The sequence below is a fragment of the Carcharhinus amblyrhynchos genome, chromosome 8 (assembly GCF_965287045.1).
Source record: "Carcharhinus amblyrhynchos chromosome 8, sCarAmb.v2.hapA, whole genome shotgun sequence".
Lineage (NCBI taxonomy): Eukaryota > Metazoa > Chordata > Chondrichthyes > Carcharhiniformes > Carcharhinidae > Carcharhinus > Carcharhinus amblyrhynchos.
In genome coordinates this window covers 111612560-111629330 of record NC_137331.1, presented here as the reverse complement: position 1 = coordinate 111629330, position 16771 = coordinate 111612560, and the positions used below count along the sequence as shown (strand labels likewise).

The following is a 16771-nucleotide window of genomic DNA, read 5'->3' as shown; positions in this document are numbered from 1 at the left end:
GTGGGACTGGAGAACAGTGCCGCCCACATTATAATGTAAAGGTTCACATGACAGGAGACTGTAGAAGAGTCTGAGAGAGGTCAACATGAAGATAGCACCTCGATAAGGTTATGACAGTGACACTTCTTGCTTTTCAAGGCATTTCACTCTGCTGCCTTAGACAGTCACGGGTGAGGGAATGAACCTGACAATCTGCAATCACTCTACTGTCATCCTGAAACTGGAGCTGGATGAGATTGGGAAATCATACATCCATTAGTACGCTAATTCATCTTCCCACCTTCCCCAGTAGCTAAGTCGTGATCAAGTATTATGTGTGTGGATAAAGATAGGTGCGGATCAATAATTCACCACCAATGCTCTTGCTAGTTGTGCGGTTAGGTTGATTGGCCATGCTGAATTGCTCTTTAATGTTAGGGGGGTGTCAGGGGTATTAATAGAGCAAATATATGGGGTTTTGGGGATAGGGCCTGGCTGGGATCATTGTTAGTGCAGGCTCGATGGGCCGAATGGCCTCTTCCTGCACTGTATATATTCTAAACATTCTGCTGCGTGGAATGCCATGTGCTGTTAAATCAGCATTCCCGATGAGCCCACCTACCGGCTACATCACTGACCTGCTGTGTAGATACTGACCGTAGAAAGACAAACCTTCTTGTCCCTAAATCATCACAATTTCCTAAGGCTCCGAGTATTCCATAGGTAGGTTGAAAGGGGGATAACATTGAATTATACTGACCCACTCGCTGCCCACTGAACAAAGAGAACAATGATCAGAATATTGTGAATTCTAATCTGCACCTTTTATTGTCTGGTTTTTCTGTGCAGGGTGGCCCAATGATGACTCCTTTGCCCGCTGCTACGCCACTGAAACCGGGATCCACTGTAAGCTTTACTTCAATGGATTGCCTCCATTTTTTATTTCTTGACATGGTGTGAGCCATTTCCTTCCTGCACAACTACACTCCACAAACTGCATCCTTTCTCTGTTTGTCCTCCAGACTTTTCCATTCTTTGGAGTTCTCCCTGCAATTCTTAATGAACATGGCGAGGAGCTGGAGGGAGAAGCTGAAGGTTACTTGGTAGGTGCTCGGGTCACCTCAAACAGGACTTTCTGAAACCTGTGAACTGACTATTAATTAATTAATTTATTTATTTATTCGTGTTACAAGTAAGCTTACATTAACGCTACAGTGAAGTTAGCTTGGGACTCTGGCTTGGTCCAGTCTTGTCTTTTGATCGATCTCCTTAGGTCATATCTGGCTTTCTTGAATGTGTTATCTTTCAAAAGTTGAAAGCCTCTGATAGAGGAATGCTGCTGCTAGACTAACTATAGCTTTAAAGTTTATATATTATGTATTATTTTCACAAGTAGGCTTACATTACCACTGCAATGAAGTTACTGTGAAAATCCCAAAGTCACCACACTCTAGTGCCTGCTTGGATACACTGAGGGAAGATTTAGCATGGGACAATGCACCTAAGCAGCACGTTTTTTGAACTGTGGGAGGAAACCAGAGTACCTGGAGGAATCCCGCACAGACATGGGGAGAACATGTTGACTTATGACATTAACAAGTAAATATTAAAGTATATAGGATTCAGGGCTTTATTAATAGGAGCATAGAGCACAGGAGCAAGGAGGTTGTGCTGAACTTATACAAGACTCTAGTTAGAAAGGAGTATTGTGTACTGTCCTGGGCGCCATACTATAGGAAGGATGTGATCAAGTGGAAAGAGTGCAGAAGGGAGTTACAGGAATGGTTCCAGGGATGAGAAACATTTGAGGGTAGATGTGGAGAGCTTGGCACTGTTCTCGTTGGAGAGAAGAAGGCGAAGACAAGATTTGATCGAGATGTTGAAAATCATGAGGGGGCTGGACAGAGTAGATGGGGAGAAACTGTTCCTGCCTGTAACAAGATCAATAACAAGAGGGCAAGATTTAAAATGATTTTCAAAAGAAACAAATATGATGTGAGAAAAAGTTCTTCACACAGCGACGAGTTCAGGTCTGGGATACGCTGCCTGGTAGTGTGGTGGAGGCAGGGTCAGTCAAAGCATTCAAGAGGGCTTTAGATGATTATTTGAATAGAAACAACATGCCATGGGGAAAAGGCAGGGGAATGGCACTAAGCTCATTTGGAGGGCCAGAGCAGATAGGATGGGCTGAATGGCCTCCTCCTTCATCATTACAACCCTGTGATTCAGGCAAATAATGAGCAGATAATCAATGTGTTCGATGTTGATTGTGGAATAAATCTTGGCTAGGGAGAATCCGTTGTTCTTCAAAATAGTGAATCTTGGCTCAGGTGAAAGCTGGAATTTCTGACAGTGCAGCACTCCCTCTGTACTGTGTCAGCAGAGATTTCCATTCTCCAGTCACTGCGGGGAGACTTAAATACACAAACTTCGGAGGTAAGAGAGGCACCAACTCAGTTACCGGGATGCTACTGGGACTTGCTGGTTTGAGTTATAAGGAGAGGCTGGACAGACTGGAACTTTTTTCTCTGCAGCGTAGGAGGCTGAGGGGTGATCTTACAGAAGTCTATAAAATAATGAGGGGCATAGAAAAGGTAGATAGCCAATATCTTTTCACAAAGGTAGGGAACTCTAAAACTAGAGGGCATAGATTTAAGGTGAGAGGGGAGAGAAACAAAAGGGTCCAGAGGGGCAATTGTTTCACACAGAGGATGGTGTCTGGAACAAGCTGCCAGAGGTAGTAGTAGAGGCGGGTACAGTTTTGTCTTTTAAAAAGCATTTAGACAGTTACATGCGTAAGATGGGGGTAGAGGGATATGGGCCAAATGCGGGCAATTGGGAGTAGAACAGTGGTTAAAAAAAAGGGGAGCATGGACAAGTTGGGCCAAAGGGCCTGTTTCCTGTAAACCTCTATGACTCCATGGTGCAGTGACATAGTAAACACACGGCACAATGTGTCAGTGCTCCTGGGGGTCTATGACAATGATATTCTTTAACTGGCGGGATTGTCCTGTTTTTGCCTTTGTTTCAGGTGTTCAAACAACCTTGGCCATCCATGCTGCGTACTGTGTACGGCGACAATGAGCGCTTTGAGATGACGTACTTCAAACAGTTCCCAGGCTTTTACCTGACTGGAGACAGTAAATCACTATTTCACTTTCAATGATTTCTTTTTACATGAATTATATGAATGAACATACTTTGTGACAAACCCACAGTTGCTTGGGTGTCTGGTGATTAGTTTAAATTACTTATTTCACTTGCTTTACACCAGAAAAATCACAATCTTGAAGGAGTTTTACAAGTATACAAGTTTTAGGAGCAGGAGCAGGCCATTTGGCCCTTCAAGACTACCCCACTATGCAACACGAACATGGCTGACTTGACCAACCTACTCTCGATAACCATCCACCCTCTTGTTTATCAAGACTCTGCTTCCACTGCCTTTTGAGGAAGGGAGTTCCAAAGACTCACTATCTTCAAAAGAGGAAAAAAGATTGTCTACCTATCCCTGTCTTAAATGGATGACCTTTAATTTTTAAACAGCAACCCCTAGTTCTAAATTCTCCCACAAGTGGAAACCTCCTTTACACTTTCACCTTGTCAAGACCCCTCAGGATCTTATATAGAATCACAGAATCCCTACAGTGCAGAAGGAGACCATTCGGCCCACTGAATCTGCACTGACACCAAACCCACCAAGGCCCTATCCCCATAACCTCACATATTTACCCCACCAAACCCTCTAACCTACCCACCCGGGGAGACTGAGAGGCAATTTAGTGTGGCCAATGCACCAAACCCGCATATGTTTGGACTGTGGGAGGAAACTGGAGCACTCGGAGGAAACCCACACAGACACGGGGAGAATGTGCAAACTCCACACAGACAGTGTGGACAGATGACCCAAGACGAGGAATTGAACCCAGGTCCCTGGAGCTGTGAGGCAGCAGAGCTAACAACTGTGCCACTGTGCTGTCCTGTTTCAATCAAGTCACTTCCTATTCCTGTAAACTCCAGCAGATATGAACCTAGCTTGTCCAATCTTTTCTAATATAACAACGCACTCATTTCTGGTATTAGTTTAGTAAGTCTTCTCTGCATAAGCTTCTAATGCATTTATATCCTATCTTAAATAAGGAGACCAATAGTGTACACAGTACTCCAGATATGGGCTCGCCAGTGCCCTGTACAACTGAAGCATAACTTCCCTAGTCTTACATAGAATGATAGAATCCCGACAGTGCAGACGGCCATTCGGCCCATCCAGCCCTATTCCTGTTACCCCACATATTTATCTGCTAATCCCCCTGACACTAAAGGGCAATTTAGCATGGCTAATCAACCTAACCCGCACATCTTTGGACTGTGGGAGGAAACCGGAGCACCCGGAGGAAACCCACGCAGACATGGGGAGAATATGCAAACTCTGCACACAGATGGTGACCCGAGGCGGGAAGTGAACCTGGGTCCCTGGCACTGTGAGGCAGTAGAGCTAACCACTATGCCACCGTGCTGCCCACAAATAACTGTATTTGTACGCTGTCCTGTTTCCTGTTAGCTAGCCAATCCCCTATCCATGCCAATATGTTACCCCCTATACCATGAGCTTTATTTTTCTGCACTTGATGCCTCAATACTGGGATATGTTCTGGTCTTACAAATACTCACACCCCAGTGCATGGTTTCAGAGTTCAGTGGTGTTTGGAATTGCATATTCATATATATACATTTATATAACATTTATATGATCATTATCTACGTTTAGCCTTATTCTGATTCAAATTGCCTATTTCCCGTTAGGGAACTGTTTTAAATTATTATTTTTGCTTCCCAGGAATACTTCTTTATTGGTGCCAACAGGTTTGATAATAGTCAGTATGTTGAAGAGTTTTTCTCATGGCGGATGTGAAAGTTTCAAATCGGGGTCTTGGGGCTTCACCATTCTCAACAAAATCTTTCAATCTTTAATGCGGGCAGAGGGCAAGATGTCAGGCTGGTGCCCAAGAACAGGGCTGGACAGGGACCATGTGCCACTAACTGGTCACCATGAGACATGCCTGCTGCTGGCATTGGGGGAAAGGCAAATTGTGCGGAGGGTGTGGAGAGTCTGCAGAAGGATCTAGATAGGCTGGGCGAATGGGCCAGGAAACGGCAAATGGAATTTAATGTTGGCAAGTGTGAGGTGGTCCACTTTGGTAGGAAGAATGGTAGGAAGGACTATTACTTACGTGGCGAAAAACTGCAGCAGGCGACGGTGCAGAGGGACCTCGGGGTCCTTGTGCATGAGTCGCAAAAACCCAGCTTGCAGGTGCAGCAGGTGGTCAGGAAGGCGAATGGGATGCTGGCCTTCATAGCGAGGGGGATTGAATATAAAAGTAGGGAGGTCTTGCTGCAGCTGTATAGGGCATTGGTGAGGCCGCAGCTGGAGTACTGTGTGCAGTTTTGGGCGCCGCACCTGCGCAAGGATATTTTGGCCCTGGAGGGAGTGCAGAGGAGGTTTACTAGGCTGATACCGGAGTTGAGGGGATTGAGCTATGAGGAGAGGCTGAATAAACTAGGCTTGTACTCGTTAGAGTTTAGAAGAATGAGGGGAGATCTCATTGAGACGTATAAGATGATGAATGGGATGGATAGGATAGAGGTGGAGAGACTCTTCCCACTCAAAAAAGACAGTAGGACTAGGGGGCACAGCCTCAAGATAAAAGGGGAGGCGGTTTAGAACGGAGTTGAGGAGGAACTTCTTCACTCAAAGGGTGGTGAATCTCTGGAATTCTCTGCCCGTTGAAGTGGTGGAGGCTGCCTCGCTAAATATTTTTAAGAAGCGGGTTGATGGGTTCTTGATAAGAGAGGGGATTAAGGGTTATGGGGAGAGGGCGGGAAAGTGGAACTGAGCCACAACAGATCAGCCATGATCTTATTGAATGGCGGGGCAGGCTCAAAGGGCTAGATGGCCTACTCCTGCTCCTATTTCTTATGTTCTTATGTTCTTATGTTCTTATTACCTGTGCTGGCATTACCTGTGCTGGCCCTACCCTGTGCTGGCCCTACCTGTGCTGGCCCTACCCTGTGCTGGTACTACCTGTGCTGGCCCTACCTGTCCTGGCACTACCTGTGCTGGCCCTACCCTGTGCTGGCCCTACCCTGGCCCTACCCTGTGCTGGCCCTACCTGTGCTGGCCCTACCCTGTGCTGGTACTACCTGTGCTGGCCCTACCTGTCCTGGCCCTACCCTGTGCTGGCCCTACCCTGTGCTGGCCCTACTCTGTGCTGGCCCTACCCTGTGCTGGCCCTACCTGTGCTGGCCTTACCTGTCCTGGCCCTACCCTGTGCTGGCCCTACCTGTGCTGGCCTTACCTGTCCTGGCCCTACCCTGTGCTGGCCCTACCTGTGCTGGCCCTACCCTGTGCTGGCCCTACCCTGTGCTGGCCCTACCCTGTGCTGGCCCTACCCTGTCCTGGCCCTACCCTGTCCTGGCCCTACCTGTGCTGGCCCTACCTGTGCTGGCACTACCCTGTGCTGGCCCTACCTGTCCTGGCCCTACCTGTGCTGGCCCTACCCTGTCCTGGCCCTACCCTGTGCTGGCCCTACCTGTGCTGGCCTTACCTGTGCTGGCCCTACCTGTGCTGGCCCTACCCTGTGCTGGCCCTACCCTGTGCTGGCCCTACCTGTGCTGGCCTTACCTGTGCTGGCCCTACCTGTGCTGGCCCTACCCTTTGCTGGCCCTACCTGTGCTGGCCTTACCTGTCCTGGCCCTACCCTGTGCTGGTACTACCTGTGCTGGCCCTACCTGTGCTGGCCTTACCTGTCCTGGCCCTACCTGTGCTGGCCCTACCTGTGCTGGCCCTACCTGTGCTGGCCCTACCTGTCCTGGCCCTACCTGTGCTGGCCCTACCTGTGCTGCATCTGTTTAGGGATTAGGAAACTACACTTTATCCGATGCTCTTAAAGGTGGGCAGCAATTGCTAAATAGGAGGTGCACTCTGGCTGCAGGGAAAGTGGAGCCTCAGGAATAAAATAATCGGAATAAGGCACCCAAAATTCAGCAGGAAAGTTCAGCTCAAGCCATCCAATCCAATCCATTTGAGAAGCATAATTTTGTCCTTAAATAGATCTTTGGTTAGACGGCATCTTATTGGCCCAGTTCCGGGCTCCCGTTATGGTGAGTGATATAGTGGCCTTAGGAAAGGTTCAGAAGAACTTTTGTGGTGGCGCAGTGGTTAGCACAGCTGCCTCATGGCGCCAGGGACCCGGATTCGATTCCCGGCTTGATTCAGTGTCTGTACGGAGTCTGCACGTTCTCCCCGTGTCTGCATGAGTTTCCTCCAGGTGCTCCGGTTTGCTGCCGCAGTCCAAAGATGTGCAGGTTAGGTTGATGGGCCATGCTAAATTGACCCTAGTGTCAGGGGGATTAGCTGGGGAAATATGAGGGGTTACGGGAATAAGGCCTGGGTGGGATTGTGGTCGGTGCAGATTTGATGGGCCGAATGGCCTCCTTCTGCACTGTAGGGATTCTATGACTCTAAGAATGATTGAAAAACTGGGTCTATTTACTTCATAGAGATATGGAGACCTGATAGAGTTATACAAAACCTGATAGCGTTATATTGCTGAAAAAAGAGACAATTTCTGTCAAAGCTTTTCATCTTGCACTCATCAGGACAATCCATAAGAGTACCAAAAGAGAGTGTTAAGAGTTATACGAAGTAGTCAGAAGGCTTGATGGTGTCTGCGACTTGTGCAGTGTGCGCTGAATCTCTGTACGCCGAGATCCTGAGGGGATTTGATTGGATGGATACTGGGAGAATGTTTCCTCCTGTGGAAGAGACTAGAACCAGAGGACACAGCTTAAGAATAAGAGGTCTACCACTTAAGACAGAGATGAGGAAAAGTTATTTTTCTCAAAGAGTGGAATTCTCTTCCACAGGAAATGGCAGAGACTCAATTTTGAATTCATTCAAGGTCGAGATCGATAGATTTTGGTTGGACAAACGAGACAAGGGTAATGGGGGGACAGACAGGAAAGTGAAGTTAAGACCACAATCAGATCAGCCACGATCTTATTGATTGGCAGAGCAGGTTTGAAGGGCTGAGTGGCCTATCTCTGTCCCTAAAGACCCATGTTCAAAAGGAGACCGGTTCCTGGAATGGACAGAGATCACATCTTGTAGAAAGTGATTGATTTAGAAGTTAACATACATGGTAATCACCTGGATTGAATTAAATCACCTGAGTTTGATTGTCTGACGTGGTTAGAATGGAATTTTCCAGAATTTGCTTTCCCTTGTTGTGTGAGGAGCCAGTGGGGTGAGGTGGGAGGGGGTGGGGGAAGGGAGGAGGTGTGGTTGGTGGGAAGACAGTGGTGGGTTGGGGATGAAAGTACGTTCCTGGCTTTAAGTGTTACCAATGGAGTGGCATGGTGGCACAGTGGTTAGCACTGCTGCCTCGTAGCGCCAGGGACCTGGGTTCCATTCCTGGCTTGGATCACTGTTGCGAGTTTGCACGTTCTCCCCGTGTCTGCGTGGGTTTCCTCCGGGTACTCCGGTTTCTTCCCACAGTCTGAAAGATGTGCGGGTTAGGAGGATTGGCCATGCTAAATTCTTCCTTATTGTTAGGGGGATTAGCTAGGATTAAATGCGTGGGGTTACCTGGGTGGGATTGTCGTCAGTGCAGACTTGATGGGCTGAATGGCCTCCTTCTTCACTGTCGGGATTCTATGATCAGATTCAGCTAAAGTAATGTTTCAGACTGATTTGAAAAGAAGCAACAGCCTCCTGTGCGATTCATCTTTGTAGCAAAATATGACTGAAAGCGACATTTAAAGGTGTTCCTTGCAGCTTTTTCTTTACAATTTGTCAGCTTACATGGATAAATAATTAAAGAGCTCAATTTGCCGCTAAGTGACTGCCAGTGTTTCTTACTGAAGGATTTGTTATCCAGGTTGCAGACGTGATGGCGATGGTTATTACTGGATCACTGGACGGATAGATGACATGCTGAATGTCTCAGGTGGGAATATTGTCACTTTACTCAGAGCTGTCTGGAATTTGAAACCAGAACATTAAATGTCATTTATGCATGAGGAATATTTGTGTGTGAATGTTTGAAAGAAATCATCTAGATCATGCCTTGCACTACTTTAGAATATTCCAAAATGCTTTGCCATCAATTGCACACTGTTGGAGTGTAGTCACTGTTGTAATATGGAAAAAAACAACACAGCAAGATCCCACAAATAGCAAGTGATAGCGGTTAGATAATCTACACACTGGTAGAAAACACATCTGGAACTTATGGTGTGCCGATGTCGGGACTCACCTGAACAATGCCTGGGGCTGTCTCCAGAGCCCAGGATGGAGGCCACTTGCAACCTTTGGCCTCGCAATATCACAGCAGCAGCAGGGCTACATCAGCAGTCACTCAGGTGTCCAGTGCATTGGTCACCTCCGCCACCCCCGCTTCCCAGCTTCTGTGGTTTGGTCCTTCATTTGACACGTAGATTGCATAGATTGGGAGACAGTTGTCTCTGTGCTGGAGACACTGCTGCTCAACATTGGGTTTTGGACTAGGAGTTCCTCTGTACAAGGGCAGGCTGGGTCAGCTAAAGTGGGCAGGCTGCTCCCCTCGGAGCTTCCCAGAGCAGAGGAATCGCAGAGTTTCAGTGTTAGCAGACTGTCCCCTGACAGCTGTGTCCAAGTAGGGCAGGAGAGCTTCCCAGAACTCTGCGGCACGGTGAGACAGTAGTTTGCACAGGGGCCTCACAACTCCAGGGACCTGAGTTCGATTCCCAATTTGGGTCACTGTCTATGTGGGGTCTGCACGTTCTCCCCGTGTCTGCATGGGTTTCCTCCAGATGCACCGGGTTGCTCCCACAGTCTGAACGACGTGTGGGTTAGGTGGATTGGCTATGCTAAATTCTCCCTCAGTGTACCCAAACAGGCGCTGGAGTGTGGCGACTGGGGGATTTTCACAGTAACTTCATTGCAGCATTAATGTAAGCCTACTTGTGACACTAATAAATATACTTTAAAAAAAGTCTCCATTCCCAATACAGCACCGATGCCTAATGCATTGGAGGATATTTGGGAGAACATTGCAACATTCATATTTATTAATTGTATCCACCCACCTGGGAGTTCCCCTCCTAGCCACACACCATCATGACTTGGAAATATATTTCCATACAAAGCGCTGGAACTCTCTCCTATAGCACTGTGGGTGCCCCTACACCACACAGACTGCAGTGGTTAAGCAAGTTGGCACACCACCACTTTCTCAAGGGCAATAGGGAATGGGCAGCAAAATGTTGGCCCTGGCAGGTATGCCCACACTCTGAAGAAGAATGAAGTAAAAATGATATTGAGGTATGGCTCACTGAGGTTACTTTCTGAGCAAACCCAATGGCTTCTCCATGTCAGATTGGAATTGGGACAATGTTAACTCAAAGAACAAAGAAAATTACAGTACAGGAACAGGCCCTTCGGCCCTCCAAGCCTGCACCGACCATGCTGCCCACCTTAACTAAAACCCCCTGCCCTACCGGCAACCATATCCTCTCTATTCCCATCATATTCACGTATTTGTCAAGGCGCCTCTTAAAAGTCACTACCATATCTGCTTCCACTACCTCCTCCAGCAATGAGTTCCAGGCACTTGCGACTCTCTGTGTAAAACATCTGCCTCGTACATCTCCTTTAAACCTTGCCCCTCACACCTTAAACCTGTGCCCCCTAGTAATTGTCTCTTCCACCCTGGGAAAAAGCTTCTGACCGTCAACTCTATCCATACCTCTCATAATCTAGTAGACTTCTATCAGATCGCCCCACAACCTCTGTCGTTCCAGTGAGAACAAAACAAGTTACTCCAGCCTCTCCTCATGGCTAATGCCCTCCTACCAGGCAACATCTTGGTCAATCCTTTCTGTACCCTCTCCAAAGCCTCCACATCCTTCTGGTAGTGTGGCGACCAGAATTGAACACTATATTCCAAGTGTGGCCTCCTCAACCTCATTAACATGTTCCATGTTTGGGTGACCTCTCACACACAAATAAGGGTGTGGTCCCAGGAACATGTCTGCTGCTAGGAAAGTGAGGGGAGCAGGTGTTTGAGTTCCTTGAGAGGCCCTAATCGGATCCACAAAAGAAAGTAAAAAGCTTCATCTGAATTGCCGCTTCTGCTTCAGATCCCCCTCTGAATGGGGTTTAGCTGTTGGGAAGGCTTCCTTATACAGATCACCATTAAAATAGTGCTCAGAGTCTGGGGACATCATCACGCTGTGGAGAACGAATCGTCCTGCTGTTGAAACCCAGGCCAGAATCTCCGAAGTGTTTTATGAAGTTAGCCTACACCCTAAGGGCGGGATTTTCTGGCTGCACTCGCCCCAAAACCAGAAAGCCCCATCCAAGGTCACCAGACCTTAGTATGGTCCGTCCCCTGCCTGCTACGATTCTCGTGGTGGATAGCGGATGGGAAAACTCCCTCCTTGGTTTTTTCATTTGATTTTGGCATGAGTGAGCATAAGGTGTTTTACTCCAGGTACGATTGAAGTGACTAGGAAGCTTTTATCAAACAAAGTTTATTTAAGAAAGTTAAAATATAGTAAAAGGTTTAGCATAACTTTTACAATTACAAAAATCAAACATGATACATATAAACCTTAACAGCTAGCTATCTATGATGTTCCAAATCAAACAACACCTCATAAACATACACCGCTTTCTAGACATGGCACAAGAAGCAAGTATACTCACATGATGCTGGATTTTGCAGTTTTTAAACACCTGCTGTGAATGTTAGAGTAAAACTTTCAATGTTAGAGTAAAACTCTGAGGCTTCCCAGTCCTGGAACTTTCAGCGCACCTGTAAAGAGAGAGAGAGAAAGTGAGGGAGACCGCTTTCTGTCTACAGTCCAAACAGCATCTGAGAAGAATGAAACTAAAACCTTGGATTTTTTTGTGGAAGAAAATTTGTCCCTAGGCATCACCTGACCTGTCAATCATCCCTATATCTAGCTCTACTCAGCAATCCCCAAAAGACCATAAAGCTCCAGAACTCTGCATTAATCCAGACTAAAAATAAACATGATGTCCATTATATTGCTTCAGTAACAATTAGAGGACACGAGTTGCAGGCATCACAGTGCCAATAAAATGCTAGGACCTGCTTTTAAAAACCTGCAGCGAAACATGATTAAAAACATTTCTTAAAGGCACAGTATCGTCACAGTGCTCACCACATCAATGTGTATTTTGAATCTTTGTTTTGACATTAACAGGTCACCTGTTGAGCAGTGCTGAGGTGGAATCAGCCCTGGCAGAGCACAATGCAGTAGTAGAGGTTGCTGCCGTGAGCCATCCACACCCGGTAAAGGGCGAATGTATTTACTGCTTTGTCACTCTAAAGGATGGGAGGGAATTGACTCAGTCCATCACAGACGAACTGAAAAACAAAGGTAACTTTGCCGAGTTGGACAAGGCTTAAATTGCTCTGGATACAATGGGGGAAGCGATAGCCTAGTGGTATTATCGCTAGACTATTATTTCAGAAACTTGAGACCCAGGTTCGAAACCCACTATGGCAGATGGTGGAATTTGAACTCAGTAAAAAATATCTGGAATTAATAATCCACTGCTAACAATGAAACCATTGTTGATTGTTGGAAAAATCCATCCCGTTCACAGATGTCCTGTAGGGAAGGAAATCTGCCATTCTTACCTGGTCTGACCTATATGTGATCCACAGCAATGGGGTTGACACTCAACTGCATTGGGCAACTAAGGATGGGCAATAAATGATGGCCTAACCAGCAATGCACATGTCCCATGAATAAATTTTTAAAAGTATGAGGTTCCAAATGAGGGAACCCAGGAGCAAACAAAAAATACTTCAATAAAAACCTCGGACCTGCAGCTTTATCCAACACTTTCTTTATTGGAAGGGAGACTTTTGGCAGGCCTGGGCCTGCTCAACATAAGAAGGTAAGAAGTAAGAGCAGGAGTAGGCCATTCAGCCCCTTGAGTTTGCTCCATCATTCAATAAGATCATGGCTGATTTGATTTGATCTTAACTCCACCTTCCTGCTTGTCCCCAGTACAAAGTCTGACAACACCAGGTTTTAGTCCAACCTATTTATTTGATAATATACTCACTAGCTTTTGGGGTTACCCCCTTCGTCAGGTGAATCACCTGACGAAGGGGGTAACCCCGAAAGCTAGTGAGTATATTATCAAATAAATAGGTTGGACTAAAACCTGGTGTTGTCAGACTTTTTACTGTGTTTACGCCAGTCCAACGCCGGCATACCCACATCATGTCCCCAGTACACCACACTCCCAACCCCTCACCCCAACTCACCGCCACACCCATAACTCTTAATCCATAACCCTTGCCAATCAAATATCTGTCTAACTCAGAGCCTTAGATAAATTCAATGACCAGGCCTCCACTGCTCTCTGGGGAGGTGAATTCCAAATACTGATGATTCTCTGAAAGAATAAATTTCTTCCCATGTCTTGTCTTAATTGGAGTGCCGGGAGTGCAAGGTGATACTCGGTGTGGATTCTGTGACAGAGCACAGTACATGTTGAGTTGGGGTGGTGATGGCAGGAAGGAGGGTGGTTCTGTACCTCTGTTTATTTCCTGGCCCTTGTGTGGGAGCCATGTACCCATTGTGTGTTCCCAGCGTCCATGCCGGAATTTTACCATCCCGCCAATTCACCACGGGAATCCAAGTGGGCGAGGGACGGAGCATGGAAAAGTCCGTTAACCTTGGGCAAGATTTTTTCATTTTGGGATGAGTGAGGTCGGAAAATCCTGCCCAATGTTTTTAATTTAAATTTACATGCATAGGTTTTCCTAACCTTCCTTTTTTTAATTCATTCATGGGACATGGGTGTCGCTGGCTGGGCCAGCATTTATTGCCCATTCCTAGTTGGCCTTAGAACTGAATGGCTTGCTGGACCATTTAAGAGTCAACCACATTGCTGTGGCTCTGGAGTCACATGTAGGCCAGACCAGGTAAGGACAGATTTCCTTCCCCAAAGGACATTAGCGAACCAGATGGTTTTTTTCCACAATCGCCAATGGTTTCATGGTTGTCATTAATTCCAGATATAAAAAAAATTTCATATCTCACCATCTGCTATGGTGGGATTCAAACTGAGGTGTCCAAAGAATTATCCTGGCCTTCTGGATAACTAGTCCAGTGACAATAGTGCTGTGCCACAGCCTTCTCTTTGATAGGCCTGTGACTATCTCAGCTATCTTTTGCTTCTGTTATCTGTTGGGTTTATTTCCACTCCTCTATCTGCTCTCTTTTCCGAGTAGCATTGTTGCTTACCTTAGAATTTATTTCAGTCCTTACTGAAATGTAGATCAATTTGATAACTCTGAAATTTATTTATTAGTGTCAGAGATAGGCTTACATTAACACTGCAATGAAGTTACTGTGAAAATCCCCTGGTCGCCACACTCCGGTGCCTATTCGGATACACTGAGGGGGATGTTAGCATGGCCAGTGCACCTAACCAGCACGTCTTTGGGACTGTGGAAGAAAATCAGAGCACCCAGAGAAAACCCTCGCAGACACGGAGAGAATGTGCAGGCTCTGCACAGACATTGACCCAAGCTGGGAATCGAACCCGGGTCCTTGGTGCTGTGAGTTGAAGAAGAGATGGTTGGAGGTTTGCTTGCATCATTGCAAGAAGTAGCGTGGTGTTAATAGCCATGCAGAGTGGACAGGCTGTGTTGTCAGATAGAGCCTAATCCTGATGTGAACCAGCACTGCCATTTTCAACCCTGCTGCTCTAGTTAACATCCTCTCTTCAAACAGACACAGTTGAGCTTGCACTGGGGCTACATGATAGATCCCTCATCTGTACTATTAAAAAGAATTCATCCAACTAGTTGCTTATTACTATTTACCAGTTGTTGCAGAGTTTGCAGTGTTCAAGGTTGTTGGAAGAGTTCAGAAAGGTTGGTAAAGTTCGCAGGGAGGGGTGTTTGACCTAATGCTTCTGGGTAGATCATGTATTCCCTGTCGTGGGGGCTAGATTACAGATTACCTATTTCTTTTAGTATGTATTCACTGCAGGGATTCCTCAGGTTTGTGTCCTTGGTCCAACCTTCCACAGCTGCTTCATTAATAACCTTCCCTCCATAGTAAGGTCAGAAGGGGGAATATTTGCACAGTGTTTAGCACCATTCACCACTCCTTAGATACTGAAGCACACTGTCCATATGAAGCAAGACCTGCACTAATTCAGCTTAGGCTGCTAAGTGGCAAGTAACATTTGTGCCACACAAGTGCAGGGCAGTGACCGTTTCCCAACAAGAGAGAATCTTAACCGTCTTCCTTGACATTCAATGGCATTCGAGAAATCCTCTAATCTTGCTAATATGTTACCCCCTACACAATGACCTCTTATTTAGTGTAATAAACTGATGTGGCATCTTGAACGGCGATATAGTTCCAAGTCAGGATGGTGAGTGGCCTGGAGGGGAACTTGCAGGTGGTGGTGTTCCCATGTATCTGCTGCACTTGTCCTTCTAGATGGAAGGGGTCATGGGTTTGGAAGGTGCTGTCCAAGGATATTTGGTGAACTGCTGCAGTGCATCTTGTCGATAATATACGCTGCTGCCTCTGAGTGTCCGTGGTGGAGGAAGTGAATGTTTGTCGATGTGGTGGCAGCCGAGCGGGTTGCTTTGTCCTGGGTGGTGTCAAGCTTCTTGGAGCTGCACCCATTCAGGCACCCATCCCTTTTTGGAATCAAAGTGCAGCACTTTCACAGATTCCCCTTTATTCTTGTTACTTCCTGGAAGAACTGTAATGTGGTGGGAGGGGAGAATATGATGAGGCAAATCTCTAAACATGTATCAGCAATTGCATTTATATAATGGCTTATCACATTGAAACGGCTGGGAAACACAGTTCACAATAGATTGCTTGTCATACACAATGGATGGTTTTTAATGGGATGTTGATGGAAGCATTGCTTCTTAAAATGTCGCTTTTATTTTGTGTTGTCCCCTTTCATTTCTGCACCTGACCCACAGATACTGCTTCATATCGATGTACAATTAGCCGTTCTTATTAACTGAGTCGGGCTGCTGCTTGCTGGCGGGCTATTGGATCACAGCGGAGGCGATTCTGCCCTTTATTTTCAGAAACACTATAGAATCGTTACAGTGCAGAAGGAGGCCATTCAGCCCATTGAGTTTACACTTCGCTCTCTGATAGACTATCTTACCCAGGCCCTTTGCCCCCCCTTATCCCCGTAACCCCGCACATTTCCCATAGCTAATCCATCTAACCTAGATATTTTAGGACACTAAGGGGCAATTTAGCATGGCCAATCTACCTAACCTGCACACCTTTGGACTGTGGGAGGAAACTGGAACACCTGGAGGAAACCCACGCAGACAGGGGGAGAATGTGCAAACTCCAGACAGACGGTGACCCAAGGCCAGAATTGAACCCGGGTTCCTTGGCGCAGTGCTAACCCACTCTGCCACTGTAAACTTGCACACACTTTACGTCGAGAGCTACTCGATAGTGATGAGGAGCAGAAGCTGTGGCTGATGTGTCTGCCTGCCTTAACCCGGGGGTGGAGGGGGTGCTGTAGTTCACTCGCACCCATTCAGCACGGCCTGGGGATTACAGAGTAATGGAGTGGAGCTTTCTGTCTCTTCCCTGGCCACAGGTTCCCTGATCTTTCCCACTTGAATTACGGTGTCAGCACTTGTTAGCTGTGCTTGTACTGAGAGCGCTGAGCGCTGCACCTTCGTGCTGTGGA

At 46.8% G+C, this 16771-nt stretch overlaps 1 protein-coding gene across 1 annotated transcript in view; it reads left to right on the top strand.

Moving 5' to 3' along the window:
• acss2l (acyl-CoA synthetase short chain family member 2 like) overlaps positions 1–16771 on the top strand; it is an 85307-nt gene that overhangs the window by 60145 nt on the left and 8391 nt on the right. Inside the window, exons 12-16 of the mRNA XM_080194650.1 lie at positions 829–885; positions 1002–1082; positions 3011–3119; positions 8919–8987; positions 12253–12429. Coding sequence (XP_080050776.1) covers positions 829–885; positions 1002–1082; positions 3011–3119; positions 8919–8987; positions 12253–12429 — 493 coding nt within the window. The remainder of the gene's footprint in view (positions 1–828; positions 886–1001; positions 1083–3010; positions 3120–8918; positions 8988–12252; positions 12430–16771) is intronic.